The sequence below is a fragment of the Vulpes vulpes genome, chromosome X, assembly GCF_048418805.1.
Source record: "Vulpes vulpes isolate BD-2025 chromosome X, VulVul3, whole genome shotgun sequence".
Taxonomy (NCBI): domain Eukaryota; kingdom Metazoa; phylum Chordata; class Mammalia; order Carnivora; family Canidae; genus Vulpes; species Vulpes vulpes.
The window spans coordinates 71,580,637-71,606,270 of record NC_132796.1 but is presented as its reverse complement, the minus strand read 5'-3'; the positions used below and the strand labels follow the sequence as shown (position 1 = coordinate 71,606,270).

Here is a 25,634-nt window from a genome sequence, read left to right as displayed (position 1 = left end):
TAACCAACTGAGCAACCAGGCACTCCAAAATTATTTTTTGTTACTTTTTTTTTTAATGGCACAATAGATTCTGACTTATTCAAAGCTTCCGACAAGGGTGCCTGGGAGGCTCAGTTGGTTAAGCATCTGATTTTGACTCAGGTCATGATCTCAGGGTCCTGGGATTAAGCCCCGACATTGGGCTCCCTCCTCAGTAGAGAGTCTGCTTATCCCTCTCTCTCTGCCTGCTATTCCCCTTCTGGTTCTCTCTGTGTCAAATAAATAAATAAATAAATAAATAAATAAATATCTTTTAAAAAAAATAAAGCTAGTGACAGCTTGCATGAGCTGCTCCATTAAAGAATAAATAACTAAATATATTTGTAGTCTCCATCCCTCCCAAAAAGTGCGGAAGAGAGTAGAATAGAATAGCTATTCTTGGAATTAGCTGGCAGTAATATCATTCTATCCTGGTCCAATCTTTCCATCATATTCTCTGGCTTCTATGGTATTCTCCCATCTGATAATAAAAGTGATGCTGCAAATAGCTTTGTATACACCCTATATCAATTTCTGCTTATTAAGGCTTCAAGAATTAAATGTCTACCTCATCTATTTGTTTTGGTATGTAAACATGGTTTCATTTGCATTAAAATGTGGTGATCACAACCGCTCACTGAAAAAACAGTTTTCAACTTCTCCTGCAAATAGAATTCTCAAAACATCTTGGATCCATGGTCTTTAAACCACCCTTTTACATGCATTGCAGTGTGCTGATCACATCCATTCACTTTAATACTGTTCTCAACTTCTGCAAGTAGCATTCTTAGAAACATCTTACACATGTCTTTATTTCTTTACACATATCTTAAAACACTTTTATATGCATTATAGCATGATGATTACATCCATTCACTGAAATAACACTGATCTTAACTTGCCTGCAAGTAGCATTCTCAGAAACATCTTACAAACATCTTTTTCTTCCTGAGGGTAAGGAACTCTCATTCTATTTTTTAAATAAAAAATGTGTATAGGGATCCCTGGGTGGCGCAGCGGTTTGGCGCCTGCCTTTGGCCCAGGGCGCGATCCTGGAGACCCAGGATCGAATCCCACGTCAGGCTCCTGGTGCATGGAGCCTGCTTCTCCCTCCGCCTGTGTCTCTGCCTCTCTCTCTCTCTCTCTATGACTATCATAAATAAATAAAAATTAAAAAAAAATGTGTATATTTAATATGTATAACATGATGATATTATATACATATACATAGTGAAATAATTACTGAAGTCATGTTGATTTACATATTATCTTCTCACACTGTTACCATTTTTTGTGTGTGGTGAGGGCACCTGAAATCTACTCTCTTCCAAACTGCAGTATTCAATGCAATATCATTAACTATAATCATTATGCGGTACATTAGATCTGTAAATTTACTCATCCTACATATATCTCAATTTCTATCCCATTATTCTGTGGAGAAGGAAGGAAGTTGTGATGGCAGGCAAAGAATTGTAAGAATAAATATTTCTGTATTCCACTATGGTTTCTTGTTTTCATTTTCTTTTCTCCCCCACTCCCATCCCCTAACCGTTCTAAAGTTTAAGAGTCTCACCACTAAGACTTCACACATGTACCAAACTCAAAGGGTGAATTCAGTACGGACTCAATACTTATTTCCAAGCGACTTTTTAATTTCTAAATTGTCTGAAGTCTTTTTGTACTTGGTTATGACATTTCAAGCACACCTGCCCCTGAATATGAATTTCAATTTATCAAAAGAGCTACATGTAAACATATAGTAGTGATGGAATATATCACAGAAATAACTGAAAGGAGAAAAACAATTAAGGTCATATTTGACATCACCAATTCCAGCTTAACAGAAAAATGAAAAGTTAGAATAGAAAGCCAGAGATTATTTTTAAATTGTTATACACAAGTTTCCAAGGCTGAGGCATGCGTTTGCCACAGACCTGGCAAACATCACGAAAACCTTTTAACCATTAACTTCTGAGATGTCAAAAAAGAAAAATTCCAAAATCAAAAACACTTGTACATTCCATATATGTTTTAAGAGGAGAAGGGAAGAGAGAGAATTCTTAATAGAGAGTGATCAGTTAAACATAGGTTCTGGAAAGATATTAGAACCAAACAATCTGAAACCACCTAATAGAAGAGCAAATTTTATCAGGTCAAATTTCACTTTGTAGGAAAACAAACAGATAACTAATCAGGTAAAAGTAGAGAAATAAAATACCTGAGAGTCATATTTTGAATTTGGCCAGTAATGTGTTGTTGCTTTAAAATACACACCCATGCAAAACATGATGCCAGAGTATACACAAAGGAACCTAATATGCAAGGGCCAGGAAATAGTATATAAAGCATCCAGTTTTTTTTAAGATTTTATTTATTTATTCATGAGAGACACACAGAGAGCCAGAGAGAGGCAGAGACACAGGCAGAGGGAGAAGCAGGCTCCATGCAGGGAGCCCGACTCGGGACTCAATCCCAGGACTCCAGGATCACGCCCCGGGGTGAAGGCGGCGCTAAACCGCTGAGCCACCCAGGCTGCCCTAAAGCATCCAGTTTTGATGGATGTCTTAATTATTTAAAAAAAAAAAAAAAAAACGAAAATCCAGTAGCAGTATGTGCGGTATTAAACACTAGAAGGGGAATCAGGAGATCTGAGTTCCCCAGTTCTAGCTCCGACACTAAACAAGTCTCTAGGGATGCCTGGGTGGCTCAGCGGTTGAGCGTCTGCCTTTGCCTCAGGGCATGATCCTGGGGTCCTGGGATGGGGTCCCACATTGGGTTCCCTGCATGGAGCCTGCTCGTACTTCTGTCTGTGTCTCTGTCCCTCTCTCTCTGTGTCTCTTATGAATAAATAAATAAAATATTTTTTAAAAAAATAAGTCTCTATCCACTCTGGGTCTCAGTTTCCTCACTTTAAAATGAGGATGTTCAAGGTCTAAAATACCTTCCGCGTCTGAATTTGGATTGGAGTAGGTTAAAAGGTTCTCAAGTAAAAAGAATACTGGCCAGGTTTTCTTTCTTTATAAGAACCTCCTCCCCTCCATTTGAAATGCACTTAGAACAGGAAAGGAAGCATTTCCACAAAAGAAAAAGCATTTTGACTGTTAAGGTCATAGAAACTGGAATGGAGTTTCCAAAGGGACTTGCCACAGGTAAGTTAACCTAAAAGCAATGAAATAGACTAGTGATATCTTAAGCTGCCTTATCTATGCTTAAGAGAAATACTAAAAATGACTCCCATGTATTTGGTGTCAAGAGTCTATATATTCTATTTGTAAAGATATGTGATAACCATTCTCAGCATATGTACACAAAAACTTTTGGTCCGTAAGGGTAGCCTGAACACAAGAAAGGCTCATTTTATAATCTTACCAGATTGATTTATGAAAAGACTAGTACAAATAAAGAACTGCAACTGATTCCAATAAATAATCTATTTCAAAGTCTGGAAGGCAAAACTAATAGCAAACTGATAACAAATGTATCCCCTTGACATACCAAATTTGCCACTGAGTGCCACATTTAATAGAATGTCAATTCCTTCTGGAGCTAACCCATTCTTCAAAGCCACATTTTCCACAGTTTTCAAGTGTTTTTCCAAGATTTTATCTTTATTCTGTGAAGTTTTAACGGGTCCTGGAAAAAGGAATAAAAATAAATAGTGGGACCTTTAAAATTCTTTCAGTCCTCAACCCCAACAGTTACAACTTGGGATACTTCAAAGAAATTGCTTTTTTTTCTTTAAGTAGGCTCCACACCCAACTCAGAGCCCAACAATGGGCTTGAACTCAAAACCCTGAGATCAAGACCTAAACTGAGATGTAGAGAGAGCCGATGCTTAACCAACTGAACCACTCAGGTGCTCCTAAAAGAAACAGCTCTATGGTAAAAATGCCTTCCCCCAAACCCTTCAAAGTCTTTAAAATTGTAGAATACTTAACAGCAATAGAGCAACAGCACCTTCAGTGAGGAAAACTGAATCATGCCTTGGCATCATCTCTGCTCTAAACTAATTAAAAGCACTGAACTGAGACTATAAGCCAATTCAATACTAAGACAGTAGTTCCCAAACTTTGCTGCAAAATGGAATCACCTAGGGAGCCTTTTAAAAATCCTGATGCCAGACTGCATTCCATGGCAATAAATCAGAATATCTAAGAGTAGATGCCAGGCATCAGTGTTTTTTAAAGATTCTCAGATAATCCCAATGTGCAGCATCTTGGAAACCACGCTGCCAAGAATTTGCTTTGTTGTATCCCTAGTACCCGGCATACTGACTGATATTAGGAAGTGCTCAATAAATGCCTATTAAATAAACAAAAGCATGAATGAGCAAAAATATGCTTTCCTTTAAAATCCATAAGAAAAAGTCTAACATAGGGACGCCTGGGTGACTTAGCAGTTCAGAGCCTGGGTGACTTAGCAGTTGAGAGTTTGCCTTTGGCTCAGGACATGATACCGGGATCCAGGATCGAGTCCCACATTGGGCTCCCTGCGAGTCGCCTGCTTCCTCTGCCTGTGTCTCTGCCTCTCTCTGTGTGTCTCTCATGAATGAATAAATAAAATCATTAAAATAAAAGAAAAAGGGTGGCTCAGTGGTGGAGCGTCTGCCTTCGGCCCAGGGCGTGATCCTGGAGACCAGGGATCGAGTCCCACGTCGGGCCCCCTGCATGGAGCCTGCTTCTCCCTCTGCCTGTGTCTCTGCCTCTCTCTCTGTGTATCTCTCATGAATAAATAAATAAAATCTTTTAAAAAAATAAATAAATAAAAGAAAAAATTTAAAAAAAGGGATCCCTGGGTGGCGCAGCGGTTTAGCGCCTGCCTTTGGCCCATGGCGCGATCCTGGAGACCCGGGATCGAATCCCACGTCGGGCTCCCGGTGCATGGAGCCTGCTTCTCCCTCTGCCTATGTCTCTGCCTCTCTCTCTCTCTCTGTGTGTGTGACTATCATAAAAAAAAGAAAAGAAAAAATTTTAAAAAAGAAAAAGTTGGGATCCCTGGGTGGCGCAGCGGTTTGGCGCCTGCCTTTGGCCCAGGGCGCGATCCTGGAGACCCGGGATCGAATCCCACGTCAGGCTCCCGGTGCATGGAGCCTGCTTCTCCCTCTGCCTGTGTCTCTGCCCCTCTCTCTCTCTCTCTCTCTGTGACTATCATAAATAAATAAAATTTAAAAAAAAAAAAGAAAAAGTTGAGGACATTTTTACAGAAATAGAACTTTCATATGGAAAATTATCTGTCTTACCTTTCTCAAAGTATCTCACTGCTATTTGTAGGGCATCTTCTGCTTGATCATCAGCATGTCCATAATCTTCCACTGGATTGTTTTGTCCACGTTTCAAGCTGTACTTTGAGTCATTCAGGTCCTCTTTTTCTTCCCAGGCCAAGAGATGAGTCGGATAATTACCACTAACTTGTGAAGTCCTTTTTTGCACCTGAGAGTTCTTAACTCTCTTTTGAGGTGACATTATTGCACAAGTTCTATACAGAAACAAGTATCAAGTTACCATTAAATAGGCAAACCATCCCTTTTTACTCCGTAAATACAGGAACCATATCTGCCTTATCTAGTTGGGAATAGCATACAAACAGTATGTACACACACACACACACACACAAACCCTGACAACAATCCAGGCAACAAAAAGGCTAACTTTAAAAAAAAAATACTTTAAAAAAGGCTAACTTTCACAGAAGCCTTTGACATAAAAAGAAAAAGGGAGAAACAACGCTCCAGCATAACCTTCACCAGTTGAACTGGACTTCTTGTGGAAAAAAAAGAGTACAAAGAAAAACAGCAAGTTTTCTTAAAGTGGTTCTATCACATAATCAAGCCCAAAACTAATCCATCTCATACATTTAATCTATCTTTTCCCAGTCACTCCTTATTTTTCAGCACCTTCCTTGATTTTGCTTTTAATCTTTTATGCTCTCCACTTTGTGAGTGCTAAGTTAAAACTGCATAGTTCAAAAGTCAAACTGGTGACCAAACTAAGGATTCTCACAATAGAATCATTCTTCATTAGTTAATTCACTAATTCGATAAATAATCATCTATAAGCAGAGCATGGTTCTAGTTACTAGGGATAGAATAACCAGTCAAGGTTTCTTGAAACTCTCATGAAACTTATGGGGGGTAGGGTGGGAAGGAGTGTGAGACAGGGGAGTGATATCATCTGATTTAAGATCGTTTTCTTTTTTTTTAAGATTTTATTTATTCATGAGAGACACACAGAGATAAAGAGGCAGAGACACAGGCAGAGGGAGAAGCAGACCCCATGCAGGGATCCCGAGTCTCCAAGGCACTCCCTGGGCCGAAGGCGGCGCTAAACCACTGAGCCGCTCAGGCTGCCCCATTAAGACGGTTTCGCTGCAGGGTAGAGAATAAAAGGTTTGGGCAGTCCGGGTGGCTCAGCGGTTTAGCGCTACCTTCAGCCCAGGGCATGGTCCTGGAGACCCAGGATCGAGTCCCACGTCGGGCTCCCTGCATGGAGCCTGCTTCTCCCTCTGCCTCTCTCTCTCTCTCTCTGTGTCTCTCATGAATAAATAAAATCTTTTAAAAAAGAGAGAATAGAGTGTTAGAGGCCAAGGAATGAAAACAGATGAATTTAAAAAAAAAGTCTTGCACAAGTCCAGAAGAAATAGGACTGTAGCCTGAACTAGGCCTAGAGTGACGGTGGAAGAGGCAGAAAACGACTGATGCGTTTTGGTGGTAGACTGGGCAAGGCCGTGATAAAAGAACTGGGTGTAGGGAAAAGGAAAGAGAGGAACCCAGAAAGACTTTTTAAGTTGTGGCTTCAAATGGGAAAAACTAAGGAAATGGTTGGATTGAGTTACTCAATCCCATCTCCCTGGAACATACGAGGCCAAAGCAGGAGAGCAATATGTATATCTAACCCAATGGTTCCGAGTAGTTTCCTGGGGTGCAAAAAAAAAAAAAAAAAGGGCGGGAGAGCAGCTTCTAACCCCATCCGGTTGAACCGTCCCATCGCTTCCCAAGAACACAGACCTTCTCGTTCCGCCCTAGCTGAGAGCGAAATCGGACACGACGAAGGACCCACTGCGCAGATTCCTAAGCGGAGGAAAAATTCGACCTCGGCCACATCTTGCAGGAGAGTCCTGCTCAGAAATCAAGAGCCCCCATTTCTCTGAGAGCCCCCATTTCGCGCGGTCTTTAAGAGTACCTCACAGAACACACTCCACCGTCCCAAAGCCTCCGAATCCGGAATCCAAACACCGCCTCCGGGATTCAAATGAATGAGCCCGCCCCGCGCATGCGTTTCTGCAGACACCCAGGTTGCACTAGGCAGAACTGCTCGCCCTGCCGAAACTTGATTGGTTGGGTTACAACTCAACAGCGCAAGGAGGCGCGCGCGCGTCGACGCTGACGCAGACCCAATCGTGGAGAACCGCTTGCCCCGCCCGCCTCCCGCAGGGGACGGCCTGTGGGCCGTTGCTGCTGGAGCTAGCTGATTGGTTGGGGTTCCCACTGTCCTAATTATGTTTGCATTCGACATTTTGCGAAAAACCTAACTAGTGTCTTGATTCCTGAATTTAACAAGAGTATTTATAGTGATAATTCTGCCCAAACTGACTGCAAGTGTCAGGACTTTGAATCCATAGGAAAATAGGAAACTGCAAACTTCGCAATAAGGGCTTATAACCTTGCTGGACAAGAGACTTAGGTTATTGAGTCTATGACTTCTGAAGCTGTTGCTTTTTCCAGGTGAAGCTCTGGGGTGGGAGGAAAGGGTGGCTGGATCTGCCCTTTTCCCGAGCGTGAGCATTCATATCTTCCAGAGTTTGCTAGAAAGCTATGTCCTAAGCTAAATGTGGCACCTTGCATGTAACCCGCCAGGCAACACGTAAAGATTTCTAACTTTAAGGAATCCGTGAGTCTTAAAGAAACTGGCTAAAACAGCAACAAGGGGTTAGTATGAGACCTGAGCCTAGTCCTAGTTTAATCTCTTACTAGACTAGGAATTAAAGTGGAAAGGTAAATTGAATGGCTCTCACTGATTTTTTGAGGCCAAAACATACCCATAAACTGGGCAAAACTCTGGAAGGAAACGGTGCAATCTTAGGGAGAAATGAAGAATCAAAGATTAAGTTGATGTATTTGGGAAAGACTACACCAGAAATTATTATTTACTACATCTTGTATGATTTTCAGAGTACTTTGATGAAGTCTTGTTTAAGCGTGCATAAAAACGGAATGTTTGATATTTTATCTGGTAAATAAGCTGCTCTTATCTAGTAAAACTGAAAATTTCTCGAGGTATTTTCCACACTTTTAATAATTTCATAGGCTCAAATGTCAATTGGAAGAGATTTTCAACCTTCAGTCCCCTTCTCTTTTGTAGATGAAACTAGGGATCTGACTGGTAAAAATAACTGTGGCACTGAAACTTGTGCCACTTTGTGGATACACATAGTGAAAGAACACTGGTTCGCCTTTGTTTCATATACCTGCAATTTTCTCTGAAATCACTCTTCCACCTTCCCTTGGCATCACTTAGTGAAGCAGAACTCCTAAAACCTGAAAACTGTATCGATCCTAATTCTATGGCTTTCTGTCTTATGTACTGACATTACTGAAGTGTGGGGGAACTTAAATGAGATTGGAAAGTTGGTAACCTCATTAGTATACTGATTATACTGCTCCTCTTTCTTCTCCCTCATCCAGGATCCAAATTAAAAGGGCCTGAATTGCTTCATAGGACCCTTTATTCCCAGATTTTCATTATTTGTCTAGACAATTTCCTCCAAATTTCAAAAGTTTTTATTTTGAAAGAATGAGAGAAATAAGACAGAGGTATCAATTAACAAGAACAATGTTACTGAAGAAAATACAATAATTTGTACTCCCCCCCACACACAAAGCCCCCACCCATCTCCCCATCCCTGGTACAATAATATTAAAACCATCAAAGTACATCTAACAAGGAGAAACAGCAGTATGGAATGAATAAAGCAAAGTTTCATACTGCTCAGTCCAACCAACCCATATCAAATGTCCTTCCCTCAAGCTCGACTCCAGCCACCATAATGATAAAGAGGTGTAGAGGAGACAACCACAGGAGTGACTTGGATCTCTGCTTACACTAGCAAAGTTCAGTGAAGATTCAATAGGAGTAATGATTCTGTTTCTCAGGGAAATACTGGGTACAGTTCCTCTGTCAAGTTTCAGATGATTTAAGAGAACAGCTAGAGTTTGAGATTCACAGACTTCTAACAGGACTAATCCCTGCTCCCTCAACTGCAACAGTGGAGCAGCTGACAAATCCTGGTTAGCTGCTGAGAATAGTAGGAAGTGAGGCAGCTCTTGGCTTAAAGAAATCCAAAAGAAATGTCTGGTAACAAGTCTGCTTCAATTTCAAACTGTGAGCAAAGGAGCTTAGTAGGTTGGGTTGGGGCAAAGGCAAGGTGAAACTTTCAATTGTATCAGTTGAATAATTATATTATGTATTGACTGCATATATTCCTTATTTTGATTAAATTCAATATGGAGTATTTACAATTTCAACAACTGTTACAGCAGAGGCTAATCAGTATAACTCAGTGTCTCAAATTGAAGGAACTTTCTCCTAAGGTGGTAAATTTAAGTTTTCAGCTTGATCTATTGAGGGAATTTCCTTCATCCCACAGGAATACATCACTCGATTTATACCAGAAGTAGGATTCTCTTTACAGGAGGATTATTTTATTCTGCCTTCACTAGAAGCAGTCTATAAAGGGAAGGATACCGGTACAGGATTAGTTCAAAATCAGAGCCTTCTCGCACCTGCATGCGTGCACACACACATACACACACAAACACACACACAGTAAATACAGTTTCCCACACATAATCTTACAGTCACATGCTTGCTGGAGTCCATCTCACAAATACACTTCAACAGTTAGCCATATACATGTACATGCAGCAAGATGTGAGAGTTGCCCCAGAGTGATTAAAGGTGGTGCACATATGTCTATGTGGGAAGGTCATTTTAGGGTACAGGTGTACACAAGCCAATAGGGCCATTAACTTGCAGATTATATTTTCCCTTTCCCTCAAGATAAATAAATAAATGAAATCAATTGAATTCATGAAAAACACTGACATCTTCCTGGGTGTCATGGAGGCAACTGCCTGGGAGGTCCACTTTTTGCACTTCTGCTTTCCTATGACAACTTCATTTTGCCCTGAGGGACCTTCTCATATAAAGAGGGCTGCTCCTCGGCATTCCCCACTTGCCCTGACATTGGCAAGGGCTTCTTCTCTGAAGACCGGTCTTCAGGCTTGCGGGCAATCAGCAGGCGGCAGGTGAGCAGGATTCCAAATACCAGAGCATGGGCATAGCGTTTGAGAGGATCACCGACTAGCTGATGGAAGAAGAGCACAGCCAACACCAGCAAGAGTAGGAAGAAGTTGGCCACATCTTTGGGACGGCCAGGCACAAGGGTCATGACAATGCCACAGGCCACCTCAAGAGCACCAATGCTTTTGCGGAGGAGAATGGAATTGATCCCCATTTTCTTCAGCAGAGGGAGGGCTCGGACATAGCTCTTGTAAGCACGTTTCTAGAGTGAAATACCACAAAGAATGTCACATTAACCATGATTTTAACATTACAATGAAGAACACACAAAGTCCTTCCCCACCATTCCCTTTATATGTCCCCACCAGATCCCTTTTTTTTTTTTACTGTGGCCCCTAAATAAAAGCCTTGTAATTAAGATGAGAAAAAAGCAAGCAATCTTCTGAGATCCCTGTGATTTAAAACTTTAGTAACAAAAAAATAAATAAATAAAAACAAAAACAAAATAAAACCCTTAGTAACACAGCAGCCTGGGTGGCTTAGCGGTTTAGCGCTGCCTTCGGCCTGGGGGCTGATCCTGGAGACTGGAGATGGAGTTGGCTCCCTGCATAGAGCCTGCTTCTCCCTCTGCCTGTGTCTCTGCCTCTCTCTGTGTGTGTTTCTCATGAATAAATAAATAAGATCTTAAAAAAAAAAAAAAACCTTAGTAACAACGGAGTGTCTGGGTGGCTCGGTTGAGAAGGTTGAGCATCCGACTCTTGATTTTTGGCTCAGGTTGTGATCTCAGGGCCCTGGGTTTGGGCTCTGCACTAAGCATGGAGTCTGCTTGTCCCTCTCCCTCTGCTCCTCCCCCTACTTGTGCTCTCTCTCTCTAAAATAAATAGATAAAATATTTTAAAATGAATAAATAAATCTTAGTAACCAGCACCAAAGAGAATTTGGCTTGATAGCTAAAAATTATTTTCTGATTATAAATCATAAACAACGCTAAAAGCATCTAAAAGAAAATTTACTGGCCCATAAAATCTGGTATGAATTAGCCACAACCACATTTTCTAGTGCCTGCCTTGTCCAAACCCAGATGCATATGAATACCAACAAAAATGAAATGAGGGCAGCCCTGGTGGCGCAGCGGTTTGGCGCTGCCTGCAGCCTGGGGTGTGATCCTGGAGACCGGGGATCGAGTCCCACATCGGGCTCCCTGCCTGGAGCCTGCTTCTCCCTCTCCCTGTGTCTCTGCCTCTCTCCCTCTGTGTCTATGAATAAATAAATAAAATCTTTAAAAAAAATGAAACGAGGCGGGGTGCCTGGGTGGCTCTGCCTCTGCCTTCAGCTCAGGTCATAATTTCAGGGTCCTGGGATAGAGACCCCACATCAGGCTCCCAACTCAGTAGGAAGTCTGCTTCTTCTGCTGCTGCTGCTCCCCCTGCTTGTACACTCTCTCTTACTCTCTCTCTCTCTCTCTCTCTCTCAAACTATAAATAAAAAGAAATCTTTAAAAAACAAAAGAAAAGACCATGTGATCCTATCTCCTTATCACAGTTGATCAAAGCCAGGGTAAACATGACTTTATTTTTTTATTTTTATTATTATTTTTTTTAAACATGACTTTAGGAGGAAAAAACTGAAAGAGGGTAAGGCACAGTATGGTAAAGCCTCACTAATTTTTTAAATATTTTATTTATTTATTCCTGAGAGAAAGAGAGAGAGTCAAAGACACAGGCAGAGGGAGAAGCAGGCTCCACGCAGGGAGCCCGACAAGGGACTCGATCCCGGGTCTCCAGGATCAGGCCTTGGGCCAAAGGCGGCGCTAAACCGCTGAGCCACCAGGGATGCCCAAGCCTCACTAATTTGGACTTCCCTAACTTGGAATCTGTGATGATTCAGAAAAAAGCTGAGCAGAAGTTTACATTTGTGGAATTTGCAAAAATTCAAAAATGAGTGCTAAGTAAATAGAAAAACAAAGATGTGTATAAACATTAGCCCCTTATATATCTTTAAAATATAGTAAGATAAAAATCATTCTTACGGTCAGTGAGATAAATCCCCAGGCCTTTACAAGACACTACTCTGATTAGCCTGGTGTAAGTTCATTAATTTTAATTTAACAAATATATATTGAACACCTACTATGGATTATGTGATGGAGATAAAAAGGTAAGTAAGACAGGGTCAAGAAACTTTTGGTCTAGTGGGGGAAACAGATACATAAAACACCATTATAAAGCAACATGGTTAGTGACACATAATAGAAGTCTGTACGAGATCTAATTATAGCCCAAAGGGACACATCATAGAACAGAGGAGGAAATCACTGGATATATCACAAAGTAATAAGATTATATTGACCTTAGAGTAATAGATAATCATATTTTTCACTGTATTCAGATTGACCTGAGCCTCATTTTGTAGTAAATCGATGAGATTTTATCAAGTGTCTTATTAGTTTGGCCCACTGCTTTGTTTTCAGTAAGTATCCATTAATTCGTTCGATATTTATTAAGTTCTTCCTGGTGCTAGGCACTGTACTAGGTACTTTAGATACAGATACCAATCATTCAAAGGCCTTGCCTCCCTGAAGCTTGAGTTTATATGAAGAAAAGTTATGGATGCTGTATAAAATTATGTGGAGGCACACCAGAGTGATCAAGTCTCCGTAGATGGAAACTGAGAAAAGCTAAGTGGAATATTAAAGGAAGAGCAGGTGTTTGCAAGATAACTAAGGGAAGGGCACTGCAGAAGAAACCAGATGAGCAAAGGCCCTGAAGCACAAAAAAGACTTGTGTGTTTCAAACACTGCCCCAGTTCAGCATAAGTTGGGAGAAGGAGGGGTGAGAGTGAGACATGAGACAGGGGAGGTAGATATGAATCATGGATCATGAGAATTATATATGTCCTTTTATATATGTCTATATATGTGTCACCATGAGATCATGGAGAACTATATATGTTGCATTGTGGAGGTGGATTTTTATCCTATAAGCCAGGGGGAGCAACAAAATTTGCTTTTGAGGAAGGTCCCTCTGAAAATAGTGTGGAGGATGGATTGGGAGAGGTATGCCTAGAAGTAAGGAGACCAAGCAAGAGACCTACAGTAATGACATAGGAATAGAGGAAAGGGGACAAGAGTCAAGAATACTTTTAATGCAAAAGCAACAGAATTTAGTGTTATATTGAATGTGGACCCTGAGGGAAAGGGATTACATCAAGAAAGATTCTCTGGTCTCTGGCTTGGGTACCTGGGTAGAAGAGTGCTAGTATTATCCAAGTTTGGGCATGCATCTGGAAGAAGAGGTTGGAGTTGGAACATGAGGTATGAAGAAATAAGGGACTCAGTTTGGGTTTTTTAGTTGAAGTATCTCTAAGACATCTAAGTGGAGATGTCCAGTAGGCAGCTCAGTAAGAGAGGTCTGGAGTAAAGATACAGGATGGATAGTCATCAGGATCCCAGGTAGAATGTATACAGTGGAATAAATTGTGTGACAGACATTTAAGAAATGGAAAGAGGAAGATAGTCCACAACATAGGCAGAAGAGAGCGTGGTCAGAAAAGTAGGGAGAGGGACACCTGGGTGGTTCAGTGGTTGAGCATCTGCCTTCGGCTCAGAGCGTGATCCCGCCTGCAGTCCCGGAATCGAGTTCCACATTGGGTTCCCCACGGGGAGCCTGCTTCTCCCTCTGCCTGTCCCGGCCTCTCTCTATATATCTCTCATGAATGAATAAATAAAATATTTTAAAAAAAAGAAAAGTAGGGGGAAAAGCAAAAGAGACAAGGTCATGGGGGCCAAGGTTTTCAAGAAGAGACTAGTCAAAAGTTCCAGATGCTGGGACACCTGGGTGGCTCAGTGGTTGAGCATTTATCTGCCTTTGGATCAAGGAGTGACCCGGGGTCCTGGGATCAAGTCCCATGTCAGGCTTCCCACAGGGACCCTGCTTCTTCCTCTGCCTATGTCTCTGCCTCTCTCTCTGTGTCTCTCGTGAATAAATAATTTCTTAAAAACAAAAAGTTCCAGATGCAAGGCAAATATAAGAATCAGGCAGAAAGCCAACTTGACCTCTCAGAAACATCTGGCACTTAGAATAGTGTCCACACACTCTAGGTTTGGAACAAATGTTAAGTCATTTCTCTCACTACTGGATAAGTGAATGCACCTTAATTATCATGAGTGGCACAAGATAATCCTCTGTGAGGAGTGTTAAAAGACCAATGGTTTAGTGAAAAAAAAAAAAAAACAACCATGGGTTTTGACTCAAAAAGACTTGGCTTTAAATCCCATCTTTGTCACCTTCTAGTTGAGTGTCCATAGGCTAATTATTTGACCATTCTGAGCCTCCTTTTCCTGAGCAGGGTTAAGACTAAAGTGAAATGAGCAAGGCTATTTGCCTTGAATGCAAAATTTAAGAGGGCACCAAAACACTTCTTGATTAAGGTAAATAACATCAATAATGAGCAAAATATCAAAGCTTTAAATAAAGGCAGGATCCAGCTCTGTGCTTATACAACCCTGCCTCATTTATCTCTTCCCAATCCTGGCCCTGCCAGATCCTGTCTTTAAAATTTCACTTCAACTTAGTCACTATCCTGTTCCTGAGCATGTAAAGAAATAGTGTTTGTCATTCTTCCTCCCTCTTCCCATTTTAGGTTAAATGAGGGACTTTCAGAGAAATTAGGAGAGAGGTTGACCAGTAAAACCCTGGCAGAGTACTCTGGGCTGAACTGAGCCAGACCTAAATGGAGCAAAGCAGAAATGAGGGTTGGGGCACCTGGTGATGGGGAGAAGCGTGCCCATTTCCTCTCACTAGTAAACTAGATGCCACCTGCCCACTCTCTCCCCCTCTGCACTCTAGTGACAGTAGCAGGGCAACATTAGGGAAATCTAGACACAAGAGGCTTCCTTAACACTTTTAAGTGAGGACCATTTCTAATTAACAACACAAAGCTTCCCAAGAGGCAGTTCCTAAATCCTAAATGTAAGCTTCTGACATGATGAATGCAGGACTCAAGAGTTTCTTAGTTCAGAGCCATTTCCAGATGCTGGCTGAGTGGCTTCTAGAAACACTCCTTTTTTTGGCTAAGGCTAACCACCCATCATTCAAGAATAGATTATTAAACTATACTATAGTAGAATCTGTAGCCGGGGCCAAATTCCAGGTGTTTAAATCAAGTTCCTATGACTCCAGTGATCTTTTTTTCTCTACATTTGGTGTAACTCCATATTACTTTTTCAGTTGTTTATCTAACTTCTTAAACTACAGCTGTGGCTCCTTTATGCAGCTGTTGCCCCTTTTTTACCTTCTTTTCTCCAGAGGAAACTGCACATCAATAAGCCATTTCATCAAATTTTTAGTTCAAAGCTGAGTAGATACAGATACCATCTATTCTCCAGGACTCCAGACAGGGAATGTTTAATTTCTTAGAAATGGGTCTAAGCTTGCTTGGATGGAGTCTTGACATTATAGGAAGCCCTTTATTCTTTCTCCTGTGGAGCAGGATGGAGACATCAAAAGAATGCTAGTATTGCCAACTCCATCGATGTTTGGTCTGGTCCACCTCAGTTCTCACAATAGAAGGGTCACATGTCTCGAATCTATAGTGACTAGATCTCTAAAGACTTTAATTGTTCTGATAATAAGAATAAAGAGAGTTGACTGAGTCACTCTCCCAAAAGGCTCTCACAATTCACTTTGTTAGGTCTCTTTCCTTACCATTGCAATGACCCAGACCCTGTAACCATAGTTTCCTTATAGGGCAAGGAAGCAAGGAAGAGGAGTGTTTAGTCAAATGTTTCAAATCTCTTTAATCAAAAGCAATCATCCAACAATATCCTTGGCCTGAGATTCTTAACATAAGCTAAATTTCAATTTTAGCTTTGCCCCTAATGTTGCTTAGAGAAAATTACTAAATATTCTATTATCTGGATTTTCCCTTTTGTAAATTAAATGAGTATTTTGGACATAGAGTAAAAAAAATCATAACTTCATGGCATCAAACGAGGGCCACACACACATACACGCACACATTTCATTATTAACGAACCATACAATGAGAAGTGCATATGTTTGCAAGCCATGGTGATTATTTTGATGATAATAGTGCTGAATCAAACACGATACGAGAAGATATGATTCTGACATGAGTCAAAAGCATATGGAGCCTTTCTTTAGTCACACCTTTTTTCTTCTTGTCATTTACTCTTCACAACACCCCAGGGTTCATGATCTTATATTAATGACATTAAATTTGAACAGCTCAAAATGGTCTAATTATATTCACCTTCAATTGCAATTAATAACTGATCCAAGTCAGCTAACAGGACAAAATGGGAACAGAGGCCAAGTGGTTTGGTCCATTTCTGTACACTTATGCCAGTTAGGTAAAAGAAAAAAATGGCTAATCTAACTGTTGAATTCCATTTATAGAAAGTTCAAAAACAAGTAAACTAACTTACATTGTTAGAAGTCAGGAAAATAATTACCCTTGGGGAGGTAGTAATTGGAAGGGGTCATAAGGGGGGGTTTCTAGGGAGCTGGTAATGTTCTATTTCTTGATATGGGTGCTGGTTATACAGGAGTATTCTGAAAATTCCTTGAGCTGTAAGATGCACATTTCAGAATATGTTACACTTCAATAAAATTTACAGAGGAAAAAAAAACAATGAAAGCCAGAGAGGACACTGACAAAAATATATTTTGGTTAAAAATCTCAGCCTCGTTGCTATCTTATACCATAAAGGCTACATACATAACAGCTGCAAAATTTACTGACTCAAGTATGATTTTCCTGCATCTTTGTAAGGGAAAAAGCCATATGTGAATTATAGATTACTTCTTAAATGCAACAAATGCAATAAAAAGCCATCACATGTTTAATTAACAAATATCATTCAAATGTGAATGATAAACGCATTTAAGCAATTCTACTTTCCACTGTCATATAGTACCTACCTAAAGAGGAAGCTGGCAAACCTTGTCCTAGTAACCAAAGTGGATTCTTCCCAGATTGCATTTTAGGGCAGAAGAGTCTGACTTCACCCGTGAGTCAAAGGTAGCTCTGAAACAAGCATAGTTCTTGGCCATTGAGAGCCTACACATTCTCTGGCATCAGCTCCAACGTGGTTTAGCTTGGGATGGTTAGCTGTATGAACTAAGCAAAGTCACTTCACATTTCAGGGTCAGTTTCCTCTCTGAGGGAATAAATGTACTATACCACCTCAGAGAGCAGTCTAAGCATCAGTGAACTATTATCTTATTACCTAGCTGGAAAGCAATTAATGGCAGTGATTGGAAGTATAAAAGATTACCTAAGGACATTAAATAAACTGCCCAAACATATCTGGAGTGTTTCCCCAGGGTTATACAAACAGGAGGGCATTTAACTATAGGTAAGCAAATCAACCAAATCAACAAACCTTCCCTATGAGGGGATGCAAAGAAGCAGAGACTTGCCCTGTTTTCCTTAGGGCTTAAATCCCTTGGCTTCACTGTGACAGGATTTTGGTGTTTTCTCACCATTCTACGTGTGGCCCCTTTTGATTACAGAATGGAACCACTGCTGCAAAGAGCTGAATACCAAATTTAGAGCAAGTCAACCATTTGTTTGTTCCCCATCGTTGCACAGGAAACTGCTCAGCAGCATTTGTAAGTGCTGTCTCCCAATTTCAAGTGAATTAATGAAGGCATTTAGTCAAGGGAGTGATCAGTCATGTTGAATTCATGTGGGCTTTAGAGTACTCTATAATGACACTTGCTAAATCTGGAGGAGGTATGGGGCAACACAGACCAAATGGACAATTCAGAGAGACATCCGGAAGTTCTGCATGGAATCCACTGTGCAGGGATCCCTGGGTGGCGCTAGTGGTTTAGCGCCTGCCTTTGGCCCAGGGCGCGATCCTGGAGACCCAGGATCGAATCCCACGTCGGGCTCCCGGTGCATGGAGCCTGCTTCTCCCTCTCCCTCTGCCTATGTCTCTGCCTCTCTCTCTCTCTCTCTCTCTCTCTCTCTCTGTGACTATCATAAATAATAAAAAAAATAAAAAATAAAAAATTGGAATCCACTGTGCATTAACCAGCAGCAAGTGTAGAGTTTTCAATATAAACTAATTGCATAGGGATCCCTGGGTGGTGCAGCGGTTTAGCACCTGCCTTTGGCCCAGGGCGCGATCCTGGAGACCCGGGGTCGAATCCCATGTCGGGCTCCCGGTGCATGGAGCCTGCTTCTCCCTCTGCCTGTGTCTCTGCCTCTCTCTCTCTCTGTGTGTGTGTGTGACTATCATAAATAAATAAAAAAAATTTTTTAAAGTAAATAAACTAATTGCATAAAAGTCTGTTCACCAGGGCACATGAAAATAGCATCTTGCTCTTCTAAATACCTGATTTCAATCCCTTAAACTGACCATTCAAAGTAGTCAGGAAGCCACTGCATAATGTAGAATCAATTATCATCATCACTTCACCCAGAGCATTTCTTGAACACTTACTATTTGTAAACACTGTGCTAGATGCTTCCATATATAATCTCAATTAATATTTATAACAGCCTTCTTAAGGAAGTATTATCCATATTTTCCAGATGAGGAAACTGAGGCACTAAGAATGTTAAGATTCAAGCACAAACCTATACGACCAAAAGCCTGTGTTGTTTCCATTAACTTTTCCTGGCTTCTGCAGTATACAGGAAAGAAGTTAATACTCATTCGTCTGTTTGGCTTTTAGCAATGATTCTTCAGGGAGAGGACAATATGTAAGAATAATGCTAATGGTTTTAGAATGAAAAAAAAAGAGTGGCAGAAAAGAAACAAAACAAAAATTTAAATTTGAAATTGGTTTCAAAGTAAAAGCAAGGATTGGTAGCAGTTGAACTGTTACAGAAAAAGAAGCAAGAACATGCCAGGTATTTTCAAGATTCAGTTGCAAGGGATGCCTGGGTGGCTCCGTGGTTGATCGTCTGTCTGCCTTTGGCTCAGGGAGTGATCCCTGGGATCCAGGATCGAGTCCCACCTTGGGCTTCTTGCATGGAGCCTGCTTCTGCCTCTCTCTCTCTCTCTCTCTCTCTCTTTCTCTCTCTCTCTTTCTTTCTGTGTCTCTCATGAATAAATAAATAAAACCTTTTTTAAAAAAATCAGTTGCAAGTTCTGACATCCAAAAAGGCAGTTGTAATCATTAATGACTCCTATACTGAGAATATTGAGTCGCGAACTTGGTTTCTAACCTCTGTTCCCACAACAGCTTACCCTATGATATTGAATTAGTTTAATCCATTAGAAAATAAGAATAAGTAATAAAAGGAATTTACCCCACTGATATGTTTTAAAGAACAAATAATCTTTAAATAACAACACTTTGAGATCTTATAAGAAAAGCCACTGCAGGCAATGCATGACTGTCAATGCAGAGGAATCACTCCTAAATCAAAAACAGAAAATCCCAGACAATCATCCTAGCTGATGTAGAGTTGGGATCCTAAGGGGCCATACCCGCTTTCTAGGAGCAAGAAATGACTCCTGAACTATATAATCAAGATCCAACCAGAGAATTCTGAAGGGTGGTGACCAGCCAAGACAATGCTCCAATGACTCATTCATTCACTCATCCATTCAACAAATATAAATTGAGCACCTTCTTTGTACTAGAACTGAATTTTTCCCATTTCTTATGGACTCAAGAATAAAGCTTGGCCGGCCCAGGACTGGTGCAGTGGGCCCTGTGCTAGACAGCCATCCCCAGCCTGGGGCCCAATATTCAATGCAGGAGGGGACCCTGGAAAAGTCAATCTGAAAATCCTCCTCAAGTCTATCTCCCAGTGAGATGTAGTTCTTCCATTCTTTCCAGATGCTCCTGAACACATAAGCCCAGAATTGTGCATATACACACACACTCACACACACAGGCACAATGGTTCTATACTGCTGTATTAGCTCATACCTATTTAAGTATGTTCGTTTGTATGATATGAAATCTTGAAATTGGTTTCTTCTGTCTTTCAGTAGACTGCAATAGAAAGCTCCACTCCTTAGGAAGAAACCTGCTGTAAACCCATTTGTGGCTGGTCCTCCTCGTGAGCTTCTGCCTGCCGAGCTGATAGAAAGCTTCCCGGTGACTCCATTTTAGTTGGATTGCCTGCAGAACCTTATATTGTACTTAGGGTGCAGCTTGGGAGGCCTCTAAAACAGCTGAGGAGGGCCTGGGGGACAGGGAATATACTGAAGAAGGGTACTATGTCCTAAGGAAAGGGAAAGCTCAAAAATACCTAAGGTGTATACACAAACATATTAATACATGGATATATGTAAAGTAAAGCAAGAGCATACTCATTTACTTGTAATCTAACACCAAACTACTACCACCAAGACAGAAATAGAGTGGCATTTCACCTCCACCCTGTCCCTCTGCCTTTGGTGGCTTCTGCTACCCCACCTCCCCCTTCCCCTCCCCAGGGCAGGGTGCCTTGGATACTCATTTTGACCTGATTTCAATTCCATCTGGTCAAACATGCTGGGAGGAGGGGAAGGAGGAAGGAGAAATACATTAGTATTTGCCACTGGGGCCAGGCTTAGGCCCTTGAGTCCCAGGCACCCTCCCGGCACCCCAGGGTAATCCCATGGTGAGGGAGACATGGAAAGCACCAGCCCAAAGCCTGAGACAGAAGCCAGCACTGCCTGCAAATATTTTCTGAGCATCTACAATTTGCCGGGCTCCATCTATTTGCAGCTCACGTTGAGGGGCCCTGGAATGCTCAGCAGTGGGTTCCAGGAGAGCTATTTATTTCTGTCAAGGTTGGGGGCTGGTCCTCCTTGCTTCAGCCCTAAGGGGGAAACCCTCTGGCCTCTTTTCTCTCTCCCTCCCTGTTTTTCCCCTAAGCTCCTTTCTTTCTTGACCTTGAGAGACCAGTAAGGGGTTTCCTTCCATTACAGGCAGTCAGGCAAAGGCAGTGAGAAGCAGGTTCTCTTCAGCTGGGGCGGGGAAATGAAGAGGAAAAGTGACAAGGGAGAGACCCGAGACCGAAAGTGCTGGAAACATCCCCTGCCATCTCCTCACACTCCACAGCGTAGGAACAAGTCTTCATGCCCAACTGGGGAAAGCAGCCCAGCCCCCAGGTTGCAGAGGAAATGTTTTGACCAGTCACCTTCGATGATTCCAACTCTGCAAAGGGGAAAACCTGCAGAGGACCTGCCCTCCCTCCCCTGCATCCACAGGAAGCTAGGTGAGGATTATAGACTATTTTGCTGGAGAGAAGAGGCAGACTTTGCATATTTTGCAGATTAGCCCACAAACAAAACAAAACAGCCAAGTCTCCCTTGAGAGAAGGGGTAAGAAGCAGGAGCTCGGTGACCTTTATTTGGGCCAATACTGCTTTGTCTCAAGGATACAGACACACACGCCCAGGCAGCTAGGGGATTAGCTCTCCGCCAGGGATGAGGAATACCTTTTCCCGCCCCTAAAAAAAAATTGCTTGTTTTAGTAGCCCATTCTCCTCCAGCTCTTTCCCTCCTTCCCTTTTGTTCTTCCCTAAGATAAACAAACTCTCCAGCTTGCTAAACTCTTAGCTCCAAGGGAAGGAATCGGACTTGCAGACTGATTGCCCGTACTTCGGGTGTGCTAGAAGGAGGGAAGGATTCCTGCCAAAGACAGGTGTTACGCAGGTCTCAGCCTTTTGGTTTACTTGGAGATGGGGGTGTACTCGCTGGGCAACCCCTCCCCCAACTGGCATCCAGAGGTTCAAAAACAGTTGCTCCCAGCATAGCCCACAGATGAAATCGCTCTAGTCCAGCTGCTCTTTCAGAGCTGGAAAGTTGTTGGGGAAAAGGTATGGTCCGGGGTGGGGGTAGGAGTTAAGGGGAAGAGACCAGGGACTCGGAAGGAAAGGAGCGGAAAGGTACTCGCAATCCCTTGGGGGGTGCGTCCCTCGTCACCCGTTCGCTTCACTTACCATCTCAGTGTAGGCATCTTTGCTGAGCCTGGGGGTCAACTTGATAGTTCCCATGAAAACAAAGAAGAGTCCCAGGGCCACTGAGAGGGCCACGACGGTTACTGTTCTGGGGGATGCCATGGGGTCACCAAGGCAGGTCCCAACTAATCCTTCCGCTTTGCGCACCCTGTCTAAGGCGCAGCAGTTAGCACAGAGAGAGCTAGAGGGACGCTGCAGAGGCTGCAGGCAGCTAGAATGACAAAGGGAGAGGAGGGAGCTGGAGAGAAAAATTGAGAGATCGAGATTCAACCTCTCTCACTACAACAGTCTCTGGGTCCTAATGCCCTACGCTTACTCCTCACTGGCCAAAAGCACAGCCTGGAAGTTAAAAGAGGACCTAAACCGAGGTGGAAACTCCACGTCTTAAAATGGGGGGAAAGTAGATTATGCTTTCGTTGGGCCCCTGGGCTGCCTCTAGAATGAGGAATCTGGGAAGACCTCCTTTCCAACCACCTTCCCGCCAGGCTCACTTTTCATCTTTATGGTCCTCTATAGTTATTCACTCCCTCTTTACCACCTCCCTCCTTCCCTCCCCTTTTCCTTTCCCTCAGTCAAAAAATTTGTCCTCAGTTTGCTTGTTTCTGCAGTGGGTAAGGCTCAAGGCTAAAACTCCCAAGTTATCAGGCTCCATTGCTACTGAAGAAAGCTTTATCTTTCTCTTCCTGGAAAACCTTTAAAGGCTCCCATTGACCAGTGGTTAACTCCAGAGTTTTAAATCTGGCATTCGAGGCCCTCCACATTTTGACCTCTGCTTCTCTTTGGAGGTTTATCTTCCAAGAGCTCCCAAGCCACCCATCCTCTCCTATCTGCTCATGGACCCATTCAACTGGAGTTTTCCCACCTCTCCTACATTTCCTTCCCCTACTCCATCACTCTTCCTTAACATTTAACATTTTCTTCAATATCACCTCCTCCACAAAGCCTTTCCTGATCCAGTCCCAGCTGGATATGGTTTTTCCCTCCTCTTATATCCTATAATAATAACCAGTATCTGTTTACTAAGTGCTAGGCATCACCCATTACTTGTATTAATTCATTCAATCTTTACAGCAACTCTGTGAGCTAGGTATAAGCTCCCATATTACGGATAGATCATTGAGGCACAGGGAAATTAGGTGACTTGCTCAAGAGTATATGCTAGTAGTAGAGAGACAGAATTCAAACTTAGGCAGTCTAAACCTGGGTTAAGAGCCTGGTTCTTAACCATTGTTCTATTACCTCTCCTTACTTGATGTTTGCATCCTAAGTATGGCACTGATCTGATTGTGCTTTGCACTGTAATTACACACACACACACACACACACACACACACACACCTTTTTGATGAGGCAGTGTTCATTAAGAAAGATAATAGTCTTGGGACGCCTGGGTGGCTCAGCGGTTAAGTGTCTGCCTTCGATAAAATAAAATCTTTTTTTAAAAGAAAGAAAGGTAAAAGTCTGAAGTCAGGGACTGTGCCTGGGTGGCTCAGTGGTTGAGCTTCTGCCTTTGGCTCAGGCTGTGACCCTGGGTCCAGGGATCGAGTCATGCATCAGGCTCCCTACAAAGAACCTGCTTCTCCCTCTAGCTGTCTCTGCCTCTCTCTGTGTGTCTCTCTCATGAATAAATAAATAAAATCTTTCTAAAAATAAAAAATAAAAATTTAAAAAATAGTCTGGAGTCAGGTCCAGAAGGTCCAAGGTTTATTTATTTTTTTAAAGATTTTTATTTATTTATTCATTAGAGACACAGAAAGAGAGGCAGAGACATAGGCAGAGAGAGAAGCAGGCTCCATGCAGGGAGCCCGATGTGGGACTCAATCCTGGGACTCCATGATCACGCCCTGGCCTAATGCGGGCGCTCAACCGCTAAGCCACCCAGGCAACCCTAGGTCCAAGGTTTATTTTATTTTTATTTTTATATTTTTTAAAGATTTTATTTATTTATTCATGAGAGAGAGAGAGAGAGAGAGAGAGAGAGAGGCAGAGACACAAGCAGAGGGAGAAACAAGCTCCATGCAGGAAGCCTGATGTGGGACTGGATTCCTGGTCTCTAGGATCACACTGTGGACTGAAGGCAGCGCCAAACCGCCGAGCCACTCGGGCTGCCCTAGGTCCAAGGTTTAAATGCCAGCTTTGCCACTCTGTGAACTTGTCAGTTAACTTCTCTGAGCCTCCATTTCCACATTTATAAAACATATATGAAAATTCTGCCTCAGGAGTGCCTGGGTGGTTCAGTGGTTGAGCATCTGCCCTTGGCTCAGGTCGTAGTCCCAGGGTTCTAGGATTGAGTCCTGCATCAAGCTCCCTGCAAGGAGCCTGCTTCTTCCTCTACCTATGTCTCTGCCTCTCTCTGTGTGTCTCTCATGAATAAATAAATTAATTAATTAAAAAAAAAGAAAATTCTGCCTCAACGGTTTGTTGTAAGAATTTGATATAAGTAAATTGTATAGCGCAGTGTGCAAACTATAATGATGGAGTTCCCTTTTTGCTTCTTTTGCCTTCCTAATCTACTCCACAGTTGGTTTAGATTATAAGCATTTCAAGGGTAGGAACAACTTCTATATATTGCCCATGGTACCTAGAACAATGCCTTTTGTGCACCAGATCCTAATAAATTTTCCTTGCAAAGAAAACTGATGAATTTATTTTTTAAAAGATTTTGCTTATTTATTTATTTACTTATTTGGGGGAAAAAGAGAGAGAGAGAGCATGGTGGGGGAGGGCAGAGGGACAAGCAGACTCCCTGTTAAGCAGGGAGCCCGATGATGTGGGGCTCAATTCCAGAACCCTGAGACTATGACCTGAGTCAAGGACAGATGCTTGATCGACTGAGCCACCCAGGTGCCCCCAAAACTGGTGAATTTAAATGCACATGTTATCCCTGGGAGTGGTAACACTTTAAAGCTTAGTAATCATTACATCTTATTGCTGAAGTGTTCAGTCTTTTGTGATTATGATTCAACCTATAAATTACTGAGTGCCAATAATGCGCATACAAGTGAATTAGATACTATAGGAATTTTTTTAAAAGATTTTATTTATTTATTCATGAGAGACACACAGAGAGAGGCAGAGACATAGGCAGAGGGAGAAACAGGCTCCATGCCCGAAGCCCAATGTGGGACTCCATCCCCAGTCTAGGGATCATGCCCTGAGCCGAAGGAAAATCCTCAAACGCTGAGCCACCCAGGCCTCCTGGCACTATAGGAATTATATGCCATTTTGCTTTCAAATTGCATAATGGGAATAATAATATTCATTATAAAATGTACACAATACTGAATAATAATAATAAATATAAGGAAAAAATAACTCTTGATCCCAATGTGCTGAGATGAACATTTTTATTCTGATTGATCACTATTCTAA

The 25,634-nt window shown here is 42.0% G+C and overlaps 2 protein-coding genes across 4 annotated transcripts in view; both read right to left on the bottom strand.

The window, feature by feature from the left end:
- CENPI (centromere protein I) overlaps nucleotides 1-7,338 on the bottom strand; it is a 76,854-nt gene extending 69,516 nt beyond the window's left edge. The window contains exons 1-3 of one of the 3 annotated variants that reach the window (XM_072743434.1): nucleotides 7,200-7,338; nucleotides 5,261-5,496; nucleotides 3,517-3,654 (exon numbers count right to left, since the gene is read on the bottom strand). In XM_072743434.1, coding sequence (XP_072599535.1) covers nucleotides 3,517-3,654; nucleotides 5,261-5,483 — 361 coding nt within the window. In that variant the 5' untranslated portion in view covers nucleotides 5,484-5,496; nucleotides 7,200-7,338. Of the gene's footprint in view, nucleotides 1-3,516; nucleotides 3,655-5,260; nucleotides 5,497-7,024 lie in introns of all 3 variants that reach the window. The other 2 variants (XM_026006588.2, XM_072743433.1) reach the window with 2 other exon arrangements.
- A 1,441-nt stretch (nucleotides 7,339-8,779) lies between these two features.
- TMEM35A (transmembrane protein 35A) lies at nucleotides 8,780-22,596 on the bottom strand. Its single transcript, XM_026006587.2, has 2 exons — nucleotides 22,245-22,596; nucleotides 8,780-10,581 (listed from the first exon to the last, which is right to left on the bottom strand). Exons 1-2 carry the CDS (start codon nucleotides 22,362-22,364, stop codon nucleotides 10,183-10,185), a joined length of 519 nt encoding a protein of 172 aa, XP_025862372.1. The 5' UTR covers nucleotides 22,365-22,596; the 3' UTR covers nucleotides 8,780-10,182.
- Nucleotides 22,597-25,634: the final 3,038 nt, after the last annotated feature.